The sequence below is a fragment of the Cherax quadricarinatus genome, chromosome 79, assembly GCF_038502225.1.
Source record: "Cherax quadricarinatus isolate ZL_2023a chromosome 79, ASM3850222v1, whole genome shotgun sequence".
Classification (NCBI taxonomy): domain Eukaryota; kingdom Metazoa; phylum Arthropoda; class Malacostraca; order Decapoda; family Parastacidae; genus Cherax; species Cherax quadricarinatus.
Genome location: NC_091370.1, coordinates 7,699,644 through 7,718,266, shown reverse-complemented (window position 1 = coordinate 7,718,266; position 18,623 = coordinate 7,699,644). Strand labels below are relative to the sequence as shown.

The 18,623-nt window shown below is 38.8% G+C and overlaps 1 protein-coding gene across 5 annotated transcripts in view; it reads left to right on the top strand.

Annotated features, from left to right (window-relative positions):
• The window catches only part of LOC128702756 (luc7-like protein 3), a 121,840-nt gene that overhangs the window by 28,256 nt on the left and 74,961 nt on the right, over positions 1–18,623 (top strand). For all 5 annotated transcript variants that reach the window (XM_070101889.1, XM_070101888.1, XM_070101886.1 and 2 more), the window contains exon 7: positions 7,136–7,327. In XM_070101889.1, coding sequence (XP_069957990.1) covers positions 7,136–7,327 — 192 coding nt within the window. The remainder of the gene's footprint in view (positions 1–7,135; positions 7,328–18,623) is intronic.

Sequence of the window (18,623 nt, the reverse complement as noted above, 5' to 3'; positions counted from 1 at the left end):
GTAGGGAGGTGTAACATCTCAAGAGTGAGGAAGAGCCAGATGTGAGCATGTGGGATGTGCATGAGGCAGTGGGTAGAATGAACAGGTTAAAGAAGCTAGGATTGATGGGATCAAGATCTTTCTTTTCTTTCAACAAACTGGCCGTATCCCACCGAGGCGGGGTGGCCCAAAAAGAAAAACTAAAGTTTCTCTTTAAATTTAGTAATTTATACTGGAGAAGGGGTTACTAGCCCCTTGCTTTCGGCATTTTAGTCGCCTCTTACAACAAGCATGGATTACAGAGGAAGAATTCTGTTCCACTTCCCCATGGAGATAAGAGGAAATAAAGAAGAACAACTAGAAAGAAAGAAGAAAACCCAGAGGGATGTGTGTATATATATGCTTGTACATGTATGTGTAGTGTGAACTGAGTGTAAGGAGAAGTAGCAAAAGGTACCTGAAATCTTTCATGTTTGAGACAGAAAAAAGGACACCAGTAATCCTACCATCATGTAAAACAATTACAGGCTTCTGTTTTACACTCACTTGGCAGGACAGTAGTGTCTCCCAAGGCAGTTGCTGTCTACCAACCTACTACCTAGAATGGGATCAAGATGTAATTTTAAAAGCAGGTGGTGATATAGATTTGGATTGGTTGGTGATTTTGTTCAGTAAATATGTAAAAGGGGAAAGGTACCTTGGGATTGTCAGTGTGCACGCATAGTTTGTTTGAAAGAAAAGGGGCTAAAAGTGCAAGAATCGTTTTGAAATAAACCTGTTGAGTATAACAGGTAAAGTGTGTGGTAGTTATTATTGAAAGAATTAAAGGTAAGACAGAGCAGGATTGCAGATGAATAAGGGGGTTAAAGGAATGATTGGGGACGTCAAGACCATGTGTTTACATTGAAGCATTTAAGTGAACAGTATTTAAATAGAGAGAAGGAACTTAATATTGCAAATATGGATTTAAACAAGGCATGTGGTGGGGTGGATAGGGAAGCATCGTGGTAGATGTTGCAAGTGTATGGAATAGGTGGTAAGTTATTTAAATTAGTTGAGTTTGTGAGGAAAGAGAGGTTCAGGTTAGTTTACGTAGAAGAGAAGGAAATTATTTTCTGGTAAGTATTCTTCAGACAGTTGCGTGATGTCACCATAAATGTAGATACAGTGGACCCCCGGTTAACGATTTTAATCCGTGCAAGAGGGGTAATCGTTATGCGAAATAATCGTTATGTGAATGAATTTTCCCCATAAGAAATAATGGAAATAAAATTAATCCGTGCAAGACACCCAAAAGTATGAAAAAAAAATTTTTTTACCACATGAAATGTTAATTTTAATACACACAAACTGAAAAAGGCATGCACACTTACATGACACTTACTTTTATTGAAGATCTGGTGGTGATTGATGGGATGGGAGGAGGGGAGAGCATTATCTTCTTACTGTTTAGAAGGGGAATCCCCTTCCATTAGGACTTGAGGTAGCAAGTCCTTTTCCGGGGTTACTTCCCTTCTTCTTTTAATGCCACTAGGACCAGCTTGAGAGTCACTGGACCTCTGTCGCACAACAAATCTGTCCATAGAGCTCTGTACCTCCCGTTCCTTTACGATTTGTCTAAAATGGGCCACAACATTGTCATTGAAATAGTCACCAGCACGGCTTGCAACAGCTGTGTCAGGGTGATTTTCATCCATAAAGGTTTGCAGTTCAACCCACTGTGCACACATTTCCTTAATTTTTGAAGTAGGCACAATGGATTCCACAACTGGCATAGGCTTCTCAGGGTTAGCCCCAAACCCTTCAAAATCTTTCTTAATTTCCATACTAATTCTCACCCTTTTTACCACAGGGTTGGCACTAGAAGCTTTCTTGGGGCCCATGGTCACTTATTTTCCAGAAACAGCACCGAAAACACTGTAATAATACGAAATATTCCGATTGTATGCTTGGATGTTATTGCGGAGGCTGGCTGGTAAACAATGCCACCGGCGGAACATGTGAGCGTGGCTCAGGCCGCACATTGGAAGCGTCTCGGACGAAAATCGGTAAGCGGGTTTTTAAGCGGTATGCGAGGCAAAATTTTTGCAATTAAAGTAAGCGGTATGCGAAATAATCGCTATGTGATGCCATCGTTATGCGGGGGTCCACTGTATCTACGTTCACTCGCCCAGCACTTTGAATATTTTGAAAAAAAAAAAATTAAATGAAGAGGACATTATTCTACTCTTTATAAGATAAAAACAAAATTAGGATCAGTACTTACCAAAATATAAGCCCACGAAGTTGGCGTTGGATGCTTACCTGACGGCAACATTGAGTCCTGCCGCTTGCAGAAGTGTTGCCGATATACCTTTGTTCCTCATTATTATTTTGATTTGTGTAATTTTTTTTTGTTTTTTTTCCAACAAGTCTGCTGTCTCCCACCAAGGCAGGGTGACCCAAAAAGAAAGAAAATCCCCAAGAAGAAAATATTTTCATCATCATTCAACACTTTTACCTCACTCACACATAATCACTGTTTTTGCAGAGGTGCCCAGAATACAACAGTTTAGAAGTATATATACGTATAAAAATACACAATATATCCCTCCAAACTGCCAATATCTCAAACCCCTCTTTTAGAGTGCAGGCATTGTACTTCCCATTTCCAGGACTCAAGTCCAGTTATATAAAATAACTGGTTTTCCTGAATCCCTTCACTAAATATTACCCTGCTCACACTCCAACAGCTCGTCAGGTCCCAAATACCATTTGTCTCCATTCACTCCTATCTAACACGCTCACGCACGCTTGCTGGAAGCCCAAACCCCTCGCCCACAACAACACCTTTACCCCCTCCCTCCAACCTTTTCGAGGATGACCCCCTACCCCGCCTTCCTTCCCCTAAAGATTTATATGCTCTCCATGTCATTCTACTTTGATCCATTCTCTCTAAATGACCAAACCACCTCAACAAACCCTCTTCAGCTCTCTGACTAATACTTTTATTAATTCCACACCTAATTTTCACACTCCAAATTTTCTGCATAATATTTACACCGCACATTGCCCTTAGACAGGACATCTCCACTGCCTCCAACTGCCTCCTTGCTGCAGCATTTGCAACCCAAGCTTCACACCCATATAAGAGTGTTGGTACTACTATACTTTCATGCATTCCCTTCTTTGTCTCCATAGATAAATTTTTTTGCCTCCACATATACCTCAATGCACCACTCACCTTTTTTCCTTCATCAGTTCTATGGTTAACCTCATCCTTCATAAATTCATCCGCTGACACGTCAACTCCCAAATATCTGAAAACATTCACTTCTTCCATACTACTCCTCCCCAATTTGATATCCAATTTTTCTTTATCTAAATCATTTGATACTCTCATCACCTTACTCTTTTCTAGGTTCACTTTCAACTTTCTACCTTTACACACACTACCAAATTTGTCCACTAACCTTTGTAATTTTTCTTTAGAATCTCCCATAAGCACAGTATCATCAGCAAAAAGTAACTGTGTCACTTCCCATTTTGTATTTAATTCCCCATAATTTAATCCCACCCCTCTCCCGAACACCCTAGCATTCACTTCTTTTACAACCCCATCTATGAATATATTAAACAACCATGGTGACATTACACATCCCTATCTAAGACCTACTTTTACTGGGAAATAGTCTCCCTCTCTTCTACACACTCTAAACTGAGCCTTACTCTCCTCAAAAAAAAACTTTACAGTATTTAGTAACTTAACACCTATTTCATATACTTGCAACGTCTGCCACATTGCTTCCCTATCCACTCTATCATATGCATTTTCTAAATCCATAAATGCAATAAAAACTTCCCTACCTTTATCTAAATACTGCTCACATATATGCTTTAATGTAAACACTTGTTCTACACATCCCCTACGCACTCTAAAACCTCCTTGCTCATCTGCAATTCTACATTCTGTCTCACCTCTAATTCTTTCAATTATAACCCTTCCGTAAGCTTATCCTGGTATACTCAGTAAACTTATTCCTCTGTAATTTTTACAATCTCTTTTGTCCCCGTTCCCTTAATATAATGGGACTATACACGCTCTCCGCCAATCCCTAGGTACCTTCCCCTGTTTTATACATTTTTTTTTTTTTTTAACAAGTCGGCCGTCTCCCACCGAGGCAGGGTGACCCAAAAAGAAAGAAAATCCCCAAAAAGAAAATACTTTTATCATCATTCAACACTTTCACTGCACTTACACATAATCACTGTTTTTGCAGAGGTGCTTAGAACAGAACAGTTTAAAAGCATATACGTACAAAGATCCACAACTTATCCCTCCAAACTGCTAATATGCCGAACCCCTTCTTTAGAGTGCAGGCATTGTGCTTCCCATTTCCAGGACTCAAGTCCGGCTATACAAAAATAACCAGTTTCTCTGAATCCCTTCACTAAATATTACCCTGCTCACTCTCCAACAGATCGTCAGGTCCCAAATACCATTCGTCTCCATTCACTCCTATTGAACACGCTCATGCACGCCATAATTTATTACCTGGACCTCAGCAATGAGAGTCGCTACTCTCACCGCTGGGCAACAGCGACCAGTATAATTTAATTTTATCCATTTAATTTTATACATTTATTAAACAAAAATATCAACCATTCCAACACTGTCCCCTCCCCCCCTGCTTTTTTATGTTCTGATAATTACAATTTATAATAGCTCTTGTGATTTCATAGCCAACCTTTGTTCTGACACTAATATTAGGTACTGAAATAGTACTCAGATAGCCACAAACACACTGACGGTGAACATTTTCACCTGCCTTGGTCATTTACTATTGTCTAGAAATATATACAAAGTATTTATAGGTCTCAGCAATGTTTTAGACATACCGGAGTATATATGAAACTCTTTGAAGCATGGTGTTAAGATGAGTGTCACTAAACTGCTGACATTGCAGCAGTGGAGTGATACTTGAATGTGCACTGCTCTAGGAAACTTTGACTTTATTTGTTTTCACTGTTACACACAAACATGTATGTATGTCTGTCTAGCTCTGCTTATGTTTTTCTGTCTGCCTGTGTGTGCTTGTTTGTTTTTCCGTCTGTTTCTCTCTGTCTCAGAGAGCAACTCTTAAATCAATAGGTATTACACACGATGCATTTGTCACATCTGATTCCTGATCAAGTGAAAATGCGTATAACTTGCCAGTCATGCTTATTATGCCTTGTATCTACAAGCCCTGCATAGCACTGCCTGGAATTTTTGGGTTATCCTAGGCAATATACACTATGTATAACTACTTATGTGTTCCTGTGAGAGACAGCCAAAGTCAGCCAGCCTGCCAGCCAGCCAAATACATATTACACGTTCCAGAATCGTTTCTCTTTACGTAGGGCATAGGTTATAGGACATTCTGGTATGATGACACTACCAGTGGTATCGAAAATGAAAGGATGCTACACAAATGTTGCTCATGGGTTATTATCGAGGTTTTTTGATATTTCCTCGACCACTTGTGGCCACATTAATCTCAGAGCCATTAAACTCTGTGTCAACATCACTTTCCTCTTAAAAGTGGAGTGTTAATACAACACGACATCAGTGAATCCCTAGTATTTGCCATGCTAATTGCTCTAGCTGACACTCAATTGAACTGGTGCTCCCACAAGGTACTAAGTGGTCCCCGTTTTTTTTATCAACATGCGCACACCAAGTGTTAAGACCCATTCTGTACTAATCAGGCATCTCAGGCTAATCGTACCAAATTTGGAGGCAGGAAATACAAAACACTGATCTACATTTGGAGTGCTAGCAGTGCTAACGTAGACCTACGTTTGGACAGTTTAAGGGTTCAAAGATAAAGAATCATATACAAATTGGGAGTTGTCACAGTTGCTTTTTGCTGAGGAGACAGTTCCTTTGGAAGATTCTGAAAAGATGTTGCAGAGGTTAGTGGACGGGTTTGGAAGGGTATGTAAAAGAAGGAAATTAAAAGCAAACTTAAGAAAGAGCAAGATGCCGAGAGTAACAAAAAAAAATTTAGGTAATATAAGATTGGATATCGGACTAGGAAGAAGTATGGAGGAAGTGAGTGTGTTCAGATACGTATTTGGGAGTGGATTTGTCAGTGAGTGAGTCTGTGAATGCTGAAGTGAACCATAGAATTGAAGAGGGGAACAAGCTGGGCAGTTTAGTGAGCATCTGTGAAGACAAGATCATTATCCATGGAGGCAACAAAAGAGAATGTATCAGAGTATAGTAGTACCCAAACTCTTATGGATGTAAAGCATGGGTATTAAATGTTAGGGGCTGGAGGTAGTTGGGATGTGTAAGGGCAATGTGTGGTGTGAATATTGTGCAGAGAATTCATAGTTTGGAGTTTAGGAGGAGGTGCGAGGTTCTTAAAAGTGTTATCCAGAGAGCTTGGAGGGTGTATAAATCTGTAACGGAGAGAAGGTGGGGTAGGGGTCATCCAAGGAAAGGTTGGATGGAGGGGATTGGACATCCAACAGACGTGTGTGTGCTAAATAGGAATGAGTGTAGGCAAATGGTTTTTGGGATCTGACAAGTTGGAGTGTGAGCAAGGTATCACTTTGTAAAGGGATTCAGGGAAGTGGGTTAGCCAGATTTGGGAAGTATAATGCTTGTTCTCTGAAGGAGGGGGTGGAGATATTTGCAGTTTGGAGGGCCATCATAAATGCTCATGACAAAAGAAAAAAAAGGGGGGTGCAGAATCCTGCTAAATTGAAATTTTTTTAACAAGTTTCCACTTCACACATGGATAACAATAAAGGAATACTGTACCTTCCTGGATGGTTGCTGTTTACATGTGGATTTTCTCTTGGTATTGACTAAATTTTATGCTGCCACCTACCTCCTTTTCTAGTTACCAAAATTAGAGGGCAGAGGGCTGGAATTTTAGCTCCTGTCACCATCAGATACTGATTGCCCAGTTGCTCCTGCAGGGAAACCTTACTTTGTGCTCATAGGTAGTGATTGGACAATAGCAAAATGTTTACCGATTCCAGTACTTAATTTTAAGCTAATTCAAATATGTACCCACAAAATTAGGCAATATTGATACTCAATTTTAAACTGATACTAGTAGCATCAAAAATATCCAATGCTTGTACTATCATAATAAAAATGAGGTTTATCTCTTTCTAGCCGTGAAAGGGAAAGGAGAGATCTCAGTCGAGACAGAGATCGTGATAGAATGAGGGATCGTGATAGAGACCGCGACCGCAGAGACAGGAGACGTTCTCGCAGCAGAGACCGTAGACGCTCTCGCAGCAGAGAAAGGAGTTACAGAAGCTCTAATTCCAAGGACAGAGATAGAAGAGATAGAGAGAGAGACAGGTGAGTTTTTTTTTAACAAGTCGGCAGTCTCCCACCGAGGGAGGGTGACCCAAAAAGAAAATCCCCAAAAAGAAAATACTTTCATCATCATTCAACTCTTTCACCTCACTCTTTAACAAGTCGGCCGTCTCCCACCGAGGCAGGGTGACCCAAAAAGAAAGAAAATCCCCAAAAAGAAAATACTTTCATCATCATTCAACTCTTTCACCTCACTCACACACAATTACTGTTTTTGCAGAGGTGCTCAGAACACAACAGCTTAGAAGCATATACGTATAAAGGTACACAACATATCCCTCCAAATCGTCAATATTCTGAACCCCTCCTTTAGAGTGCAGGCATTGTACTTCCCATTTCCAGGACTCAAGTGAGTTTTATATTATGTTAATTTAGCCTTTTTTTTTTTTCTGCTGGCCATCTCACACTGAGTCAAGGTGACCTGTAAAAGAAATACTATCATCACCATTATTTACATTATCACTGTATTGCCAGGGGCATGCAGATATGACACTTTATATGTCCCTATATACTGCAGGTATTCCAGACATCTCCTTGAGAGTGCAGGCACTGTACTTCCCACCACCAGGACTCTCCAGCTGACCAGTTTACCTGAATCCCTTCACAAAATATTACCTTTCTTACACTCCAACAGTTCATCAGTTCCAAAAGCAATTTGTCTCTACTCCTATCCAACACCATGACACATGCCTGCTGTATGTCCAAGCCATTGCATTAAATATAGTATTTCTAAAGAAACAATGTTACTAATTTTTTTTTATGTGCCATTGCAGTGGATACTACAGTCTGCATCAGTGACAGACCTGTATGTAAGCAAGCCATAATAGCAGTTACTGTAACACAATAATGTTTTACCACCAAAGGTGAACCTGAGTACTTAATAAAACCTCAGAATAAGTTCAGGAAGGTGGAAACATATTAACCCTTTCAGGGTCCGTGCCGTAGATCTACAGCTTTACGTTTAAGGTCCAAACTGTAGATCTACGCCAAAAGCTCAGCTCACTCTGATAAGCTGTGAGTGGTAAATTTTTGCCTAGATATGAGAGAATACATCTATGTGGTATGTGTGCACCACATATAACAAATCCTGCAGCACACAGTGTATAATGAGAAAAAACTGAGACCGTGATTTTTTCTTAAAACAGCGACTTTGCAGTGTTTTTTCGTATGTTTTTTATAGTTGTATTTGCAATTTCTTGGTCTCATTTGATAGAATGGAAGATATATTACAGAAATAGAGACTATTTTGATGGGTTTTAGCACTGGAAATGGCTTGAAACCGAGCTCAAAGTAGCAGAAATGTTAAATTTTTGTCAATGTCCAAGAGTAAACAAACGACCTCACACGTCTAATACACGCCAGCTGGTGGGTCTAATATACATTCACAAATGTGGTGATATTTATACAATTATTACAATATTGCATAACAGTAAATCTATTTTTTGGTTTGAATAAAAATTCATTATGTGAATAAAAAGAAGTTGGATGTCCTGGCCCTATGCGAAACAAAGCTGAAGGGGGTAGGGGAGTTTCGGTGGAGGGAAATAAATGGGATTATATCTGGAGTATCTGAGAGAGTTAGAGCTAAGGAAGGGGTAGCAGTAATGTTGAATGATCAGTTATGGAAGGAGAAAAGAGAATATGAATGTGTAAATTCAAGAATTATGTGGATTAAAGTAAAGGTTGGATGCGAAAAGTGGGTCATAATAAGCGTGTATGCACCTGGAGAAGAGAGGAATGTAGAGCAGAGAGAGAGATTTTGGGAGATGTTAAGTGAAAGTATAGGAGCCTTTGAACCAAGTGAGAGAGTAATTGTGGTAGGGGACCTGAATGCTAAAGTAGGAAAAACTTTTAGAGAGGGTGTGGTAGGTAAGTTTGGGGTGCCAGGTGTAAATGATAATGGGAGCCCTTTGATTGAACTTTGTATAGAAAGGGGTTTAGTTATAGGTAATACATATTTTAAGAAAAAGAGGAAAAATAAGTTTACAAGATATGATGTAGGGCAAAATGACAGTAGTTTGTTGGATTATGTATTGGTAGATAAAAGACTGTTGAGTAGACTTCAGGATGTACATGTTTATAGAGGGGCCACAGATATATCAGATCACTTTTTAGTTGTAGCTACACTGAGAGTAAAAGGTAGATGGGATACAAGGAGAATAGAAGCATCAGGGAAGAGAGAGGTGAAGGTTTATAAACTAAAAGAGGAGGCAGTTAGGGTAAGATATAAACAGCTATTGGAGGATAGATGGGCTAATGAGAGCATAGGCAATGGGGTCGAAGTGGTATGGGGTAGGTTTAAAAATGTAGTGTTAGTGTTCAGCAGAAGTTTGTGGTTACAGGAAAGTGGGTGCGGGAGGGAAGAGGAGCGATTGGTGGAATGATGATATAAAGGGAGAAAAAGTTAGCATATGAGAAGTTTTTACAAGGTAGAAGTGATGCAAGGAGGGAAGAGTATATGGAGAAAAAGAGAAAGGTTAAGAGAATGGTGAAGCAATGTAAAAAGAGAGCAAATGAGAGAGTGGGTGAGATGTTATCAACAAATTTTGTTGAAAATAAGAAAAAGTTTTGGAGTGAGATTAACAAGTTAAGGAAGCCTAGAGAACAAATGGATTTGTCAGTTAAAAATAGGAGAGGAGAGTTATTAAATGGAGAGTTAGAGGTATTGGGAAGATGGAGGGAATATTTTGAGGAATTGTTAAATGTTGATGAAGATAGGGAAGCTGTGATTTCATGTATAGGGCAATGAGGAATAACATCTTGTAGGAGTGAGGAAGAGCCAGTTGTGAGTGGGGGGGAAGTTCGTGAGGCAGTAGGTAAAATGAAAGGGGGTAAGGCAGCCGGGATTGATGGGATAAAGATAGAAATGTTAAAAGCAGTGGGATATAGTTTTGGAGTGGTTTTTTGAAATTATTTAATAAATGTATGGAAGAGGGTAAGGTACCTAGGGATTGGCAGAGAGCATGCATAGTTCCTTTGTATAAAGGCAAAGGGGACAAAAGAGAGTGCAGAAATTATAGGGGGATAAGTCTGTTGAGTGTACCTGGTAAAGTGTATGGTACAGTTATTATTGAAAGAATTAAGAGTAAGATGGAGAATAGGACAGCAGATGAACAAGGAGGCTTTAGGAAAGGTAGGGGGTGTGTGGACCAGGTGTTTACAGTGAAACATATAAGTGAACAGTATTTAGATAAGGCTAAAGAGGTTTTTGTGGCATTTATGGATTTAGAAAAGGCATATGACAGGGTGGATAGGGGGGCAATGTGGCAGATGTTGCAGGTGTATGGTGTAGGAGGTAGGTTACTGAAAGCAGTGAAGAGTTTTTACGAGGATAGTGAGGCTCAAGTTAGAGTATGTAGGAAAGAGGGAGATTATTTCCCAGTAAAAGTAGGCCTTAGACAAGGATGTGTGATGTCACCGTGGTTGTTTAATATATTTATAGATGGGGTTGTAAGAGAAGTAAATGCAAGGGTCTTGGCAAGAGGTGTGGAGTTAAAAGATAAAGAATCACACATAAAGTGGGAGTTGTCACAATTGCTCTTTGCTGATGACACTGTGCTCTTGGGAGATTCTGAAGAGAAGTTGTATAGGTTGGTGGATGAATTTGGTAGGGTATGCAAAAGAAGAAAATTAAAAGTGAATACAGGAAAGAGTAAGGTTATGAGGATAACAAAAAGATTAGGTGATGAAAGATTGGATATCAGATTGGAGGGAGAGTGTATGGAGGAGGTGAATGTATTCAGATATTTGGGAGTGGACGTGTCAGCGGATGGGTCTGTGAAAGATGAGGTGAATCATAGAATTGATGAGGGGAAAAGGGTGAGCGGTGCACTTAGGAGTCTGGAGAAAAAGAACTTTGTCCTTGGAGGCAAAGAGGGGAATGTATGAGAGTATAGTTTTACCAACGCTCCTGTATGGGTGTGAAGCATGGGTGATGAATGTTGCAGCGAGGAGAAGGCTGGAGGCAGTTGAGATGTCATGTTTGAGGGCAATGTGTGGTGTGAATATAATGCAGAGAATTTGTAGTTTGGAAGTTAGGAGGAGGTGCGGGATTACCAAAACTGTTGTCCAGAGGGCTGAGGAAGGGTTGTTGAGGTGGTTCAGACATGTAGAGAGAATGGAGCAAAATAGAATGACTTCAAGAGTGTATCAGTCTGTAGTGGAAGGAAGGCGGGGTAGGGGTCGGTCTAGGAAAGGTTGGAGGGAGGGGGTAAAGGAGGTTTTGTGTGCAAGGGGCTTGGACTTCCAGCAGGCATGCGTGAACGTGTTTGATAGGAGTGAATGGAGACAAATGGTTTTTAATACTTGACGTGCTGTTGGAGTGTGAGCAAAGTAACATTTATGAAGGGATTCAGGGAAACCGGCAGGCCGGACTTGAGTCCTGGAGATGGGAAGTACAGTGCCTGCACTCTGAAGGAGGGGTGTTAATGTTGCAGTTTAAAAACTGTAGTGTAAAGCACCCTTCTGGCAAGACAGTGATGGAGTGAATGATGGTGAAAGTTTTTCTTCTTCGGGCCACCCTGCCTTGGTGGGAATCGGCCAGTGTGTTAATATAACATAATAAATAATAAAAAATCAAAATGGAATTTATTTGTAAAGCCTCAAAACGTAACTAATGAACAGAGGAAATGTTAGTTTAGTGCCAGGAATGTCTGCATTTGAAATTGGAATATTTCGAAGTTTGTGTTAAATTATCGAAATTACCAACTTCCGATCACTTTATTTTGTAGTTGAAACAGTTGACTGGGTGATTTATTGTGCTCAATCGATAGAATAGGAGTAATACTAGTGAAATAGCTATGAATTTGATCTACTGGAATAATGTAATTGGCCTAAAATGGGAGTCAGTCAAAATCGCCGATTTGTAAATATCGCTGACACATTAAAATTCGCGAGAGCATAATTTCGTCAGTTTTCCATCAAATTTTGTACTTTGTTTTATTACCTTCAGAAAAAGATTCTCTACCATTTCATAAGAAAAAATCATTTTTTTTTTATTTGAAAATTCTTGGACCCTTGTGCGCACTTTGAAATTTGGCCTCTGGGCCCTGAAAGGGTTAAACAAACAAGACTCGTGAAATTGAAATAACACGATTGCAAACAAACCATGGTACGGGTGGGGTTAGAACTCGTCTGCTATAAGTTAAACCCCACCTGTACTGTGGTTTAAACATAAACACTTCACTGGACAAATGGTTTATTGTTATAGGATGGATTTATCTAAATATATTAAAAATTGAATAGTACAGTTGACCCTTGAACAACACAGGTTTGAACTGTGTGGGTCCACTTATACACAGATTCTTTCAATAAAAATATTGTAAAAACTTTTGAAGATTCGCAACTGAAAGAAGGCCCCACTTATACGGCTGGTTAGGTTCCAGGCTACCGCCGTAAAGCGGAAACCGCCGTAAAGTGGAACACCCTTTTTTTCCACTTACAAATGCATACAAACACTAGATAACAAGTTTACACTAACATATATTAAGTTAGCAATAGAACCAGGCATCAAAAAACAATAAAAAAGTACAATACACACACAGTGCACTCATTACTTACCTTAAAATATTTATAGTCTTAATCTAGGGTGAGACAAGTAGTATTTATTGTAAGAAATCAAGTGTGGTATGTATGGTAGTCAGCCAGGCTACCATACCAGGCCATCCCACCCACACATACAATTCTATGATATTTAAGCATCCCAGAGCTATAAAATGTATATACAGTTCACTCATTACTTACCTTAAAATATAGGGTGAGATGAGTAGAATTTATTGTAAAAAATCAAGTGTGGTATGTATGGTAGTCAGCCGGGCTACCATACCAGGCCAACCCACCTACACATAATATTCTATTACATTTAAGCATCCCAGAGCGATAAAATGTATATACAGTTCACTCATTACTTACCTTAAAATATTTGTAGTCTTAATTTAGGGTCAGGAGTAAGTAAATGAGATAAAACGAATAAATGAGAGAGAGAAAGAATGAGTGCATGAGAGAGGACAGGCGCAGAGTTATGTAAACAAACCAGGCGAAGGTAAGTTTTGTAAACGAAGTGTACATGTCTGGTTTGTGTACAAGTTACATTGTGTACAGGTTGTCTCTACATTGATACGGTAGAATAAATAAAGAAGAACACTCCCATTCTCATGTAACATCATTTTGAGAAGAAATGATGCTCTGAGTGAAGGCAATGGAAATAAGTCGCTCTGACTTTTTTGGGTTATCCTAGGTTCTCTACACATATGTTGTTATGTATGATAATCTATGTATTTGTGTATACCTGAATAAACTTACTTACATACATACGAAAGGAATAATTTTCTACAGTTACCCCCAGTAACACATTTTCTATTATGTTAGATTAGAGAAAATGTTATTCTTGGCATCACTTGTACAAGTTATCTGGCTACCACATCTCATATTTATGTTTATTTATTCTATTGTAGGGTGTATTTATCATCTTTTTATGTTATGTATCGTGTTTATTGTATAATTTTGAAAAAAATATCATGGATGGATTAATGAAAATGTGTATATTAACGTAATATACAACATTTAATGAGACTCGGTGATTATTATTATTATCATTTCTAATATGGCGTCACTTGTGCAAGTCGTCTGCTACCACATCTCATATTTATGTTTATTTATTCTATTGTGGGGTGTATTTATCATCTTTTTATGTTATGTATCGTGTTTATTATATAATTTTGAAAAAATATCTTAGATGGATTAATGAAAATGTGTATTTAACGTAATATACGACATTTAAATGAGACTCGACGATTATTATTATCATTACTAATATGACGTCTGGAGACATAAGACACTCTTACTGATTTTAATGTGTACCTGCATGCCAGCACAGTATGTAAGTTTATTTAAGTACAGGTATACATAAGTATAATTATCAGAGTATATATAAAATATGAAATAACTTTTAAAAACATTTGAAATTTTGGAGTTTCCAGACAAAATGGACAGACTTAGTGCTTACTGAGCTCACGAAGAATGTAAACAAACAGGGTGGGGCGCGGAGACCGTATTAGAAAGTCAGGTGGGGGGAGCCGTATAGCGAGTTTTGGTCATAATTTGAAATGACCGTATTAGCGGAACGCCGTAAAGTGAAACACCGTAAAGTGGGGCCCTCCTGTATTTCATGAATGCATAAAATATATGTAGATACTAGTCTATTTAATCATTTACAATCATAAAATATACACAAATCTATTAAAATTTATCAAAATTTATGCATAACCAATTACAGATTGTACATGTTCCATTCACAGTTGAGAGAAACATAAACAAACGTCAAGATGCAATAATATAATATAATGGAGTGTGAGCAGGGTCATATTTTTTGAAGGGATTCATGGAAATTGGTTAGCCAGACTCGAGTCATGGATGTAGAAAGTGTAATGCCTACACTTTAATGGAGGAGTATGGGATACTTGCTGTTTGGAGTGACATCTGAACTGTCATATCTGTGCATCTCTGCAAAGACAGTGATGTGTGTGAATGATGTTTTTTTTTTTTTTTTTTGCCCTGGTGGAAGATGGTCAGTGTGTTAGAAAAAATTATTATCACAGATCATACATGTTCCATTTGTGGTTAAGAGAGATGTAAACAAACTTAGACATAATATTAAATCGTAAATAAATATGAATTTCTTTTTCACATTATCTTTCCATTTTTGATGTCTAGTATTAGTAATACGTGTAACATCTACAGTGTTTTGCATCATAGGCATCCTTTGCAAAATACGATACTATGTACCCCAGGTGGCACTACTTGCACTATACCACTCTCTTATCTGCCCTTACCTCACCTATGGTATTTGTGCTTGGGGATCTACTGTGACTAATCGCCTCAAACCATTAATAACCTAACAATAAGCTGCTGTGCAGATTATTACCCATTCCTGCACCAGACAACACGCCCCTCCACTCTTGAAGAGTTTGAACTTAATATACGAAATATGCACTCATATTACTGTCTGTTATATCTATAGATCATTAAATTACAGTAGACAGCAACCACCCAGGGAGGTACTACCGTCCTGCCAAGTGAGTGTAAAATGAAAGCTTGTAATTGTTTTACATGATGGTAGGATTGCTAGTGTCTTTTGTCTGTCTCATGAATATGCAAGATTACAGGTATGTCTTGCTACTTCTACTTACACTTAGGTCACACTACACATACATGTACACATTTTTTTATACACACTCATCTGAGTTTTCTTAGATTTTATCTTAATAGTTCTTGTTCTTATTACTTTTCCTTTTATATCCATGGGGAAGTGGAATAAGAATCTTCCCTCCTTAAGCCATGTGTGTTGTAAAGTCAACTAAAATGCCGGGAACAATGGGCTAGTAACCCCTTTTCCTGTAATGATTACTAAAAAGAATAAGAAAATTGTCGAAGTGGGATGTCCGAATGTGCGTGGATGTTGTGCAAATGATAAGAAAGAGATGATTGTGGATGTTATGAATGAGAAGAAGCTGGATGTCCTGGCTTTAAGTGAAACAAAGCTAAAAGGGGTGGGAGAGCTTCAGAGGAGAGAAATAAATGGGTTTAGGTCAGGGGGTTTCAAATAGAGTTAGAGCTAAAGAGGGAGTAGCAGTAATGTTGAAGGATAAGCTATGGCGTGAAAAGAGTATAAATGTATTAATTCAAGGATTATGTGGAGTAAAATAAAGGTTGGATGTGAAAAGTGGGTTATAGTAAGTGTGTATGCACCTGGAGAAGAGAGAAGTGTAAAGAGATTTTGGGAAATGTTGAGTGAATGCATTGGGAGTTTTGAACCAAGTGTGAGAGTACTTGTGGTTGGGGATTTCAATGCTAAAGTGGGTAAAAATGTTGTGGAGGGAGTAGTAGGTAAATTTGGGGTGCCAGGGGTAAATGTAAATGGGGAGCCTTTAATTGAGCTATGTGTAGAAAGAGGTTTGGTAATAGGTAATACATATTTTATGAAAAAGAGGATAAATAAATATACAAGGTATGATACAACACGTAATGAAAGTAGTTTATTAGATTATGTATTGTGGATGAAAGGTTGATGGGTAGGCTCCAGGATGTACACGTTTATAGAGGGGCAACTGATATTTTTTTTTTTTTCCAACAAGTTGGCCGTCTCCCACCGAGGCAGGGTGACCCAAAAAAAGAAAGAAAATCCCCAAAAAGAAAATACTTTCATCATTATTCAACACTTTCACCACACTCGCACATTATCACTGTTTTTGCAGAGGTGCTCAGAATACAGCAGTTTAGAAGCATACACATATAAAGATACACAACATATCCCTCCAAACTGCCAATATCCCAAACCCCTCCTTTAAAGTGCAGGCATTGTACTTCCCATTTCCAGGACTCAAGTCCGACTATATGAAAATAACCGGTTTCCCTGAATCCCTTCACTAAATATTACCCTGCTCACACTCCAACAGATCATCAGATCCCAAGTACCATTCGTCTCCATTCACTCCTAACACGCTCACGCATGCTTGCTGGAAGTCCAAGCCCCTTGCCCACAAAACCTCCTTTACCCCCTCTCTCCAACCCTTTCGAGGACGACCCCTACCCCGCCTTCCTTCCCCTATAGATTTATATGCTTTCCATGTCATTCTACTTTGATCCATTCTCTCTAAATGACCAAACCACCTCAACAGCCCCTCTTCTGCCCTCTGACTAATACTTTTATTAACTCCACACCTTTTCCTAATTTCCACACTCCGAATTTTCTGCATAATATTTACACCACACATTGCCCTTAAACAGGACATCTCCACTGCCTCCAACCGTCTCCTCGCTGCTGCATTTACCACCCAAGCTTCACACCCATATAAGAGTGTTGGTACTACTATACTTTCATACATTCCCTTCTTTTCATCCATAGATAACATTTTTTGACTCCACATATACCTCAATGCACCACTCACCTTTTTTCCCTCATCAATTCTATGATTAACCTCATCCTTCATAAATCCACCTGCCGACACGTCAACTCCCAAGTATCTGAAAACATTCACTTCTTCCATACTCCTCCTCCCCAATTTGATATCCAATTTTTCTTTATCTAAATCATTTGATACCCTCATCACCTTACTCTTTTCTGTGTTCACTTTCAACTTTCTACCTTTACACACATTCCCAAACTCATCCACTAACCTTTGCAATTTTTCTTTAGAATCTCCCATAAGCACAGTATCATCAGCAAAAAGTAACTGTGTCAATTCCCATTTTGAATTTGATTCCCCAAAATTTAATCCCACCCCTCTCCCGAACACCCTAGCATTTACTTCCTTTACAACCCCATCTATAAATATATTAAACAACCATGGTGACATTACACATCCCTGTCTAAGATCTACTTTTACCGGGAAGTAGTCTCCCTCTCTTCTACACACCCTAACCTGAGCCTCACTATCCTCATAAAAACTCTTTACAGCATTTAATAACTTACCACCTATTCCATATACTTGCAACATCTGCCACATTGCTCCTCTATCCACTCTGTCATATGACTTTTCTAAATCCATAAATGCAATAAAAACTTCCCTACCTTTATCTAAATACTGTTCACATATATGCTTCAATGTAAACACTTGATCTACACATCCCCTACCCACTCTGAAACCTCCTTGCTCATCTGCAATCCTATATTCTGTCTTACCTCTAATTCTTTCAATTATAACCCTACTGTGCACTTTTCCTGGTATACTCAGTAAACTTATTCCTCTATAATTTTTACAGTCTCTTTTGTCCCCTTTCCCTTTATATAAAGGGACTATACATGCTCTCTGCCAATCCCTAGGTACCTTCCCCTCTTTCATACATTTATTAAACAAAAGTACCAACCACTCCAACACTATATCCCCCCCTGCTTTTAACATTTCTGTCATGATCCCATCAGTTCCAGCTGCTTTACCCCCTTTCATTTTACGTAATGCCTCACGTACCTCCCCCACACTTACATTCTGCTCTTCTTCACTCCTAAAAGATGGTAAACCTCCCTGACCAGTGTATGAAATTACTGCCTCTCTTTCTTCCTTAACATTTAAAAGTTCCTCAAAATATTCTCACCATCTACCTAATACCTCCATCTTCCCATCTACTAACTCCCCTACTCTGTTTTTAACTGACAAATCCATACTTTCCCTAGGCTTTCTTAATTTGTTTAACTCACTCCAAAATTTTTTCTTATTTTCATTAAAATTTCTTGACAGTGCCTCTCCCACTCTATATTGGATCATTATTTAGTTGTAGCTACAGT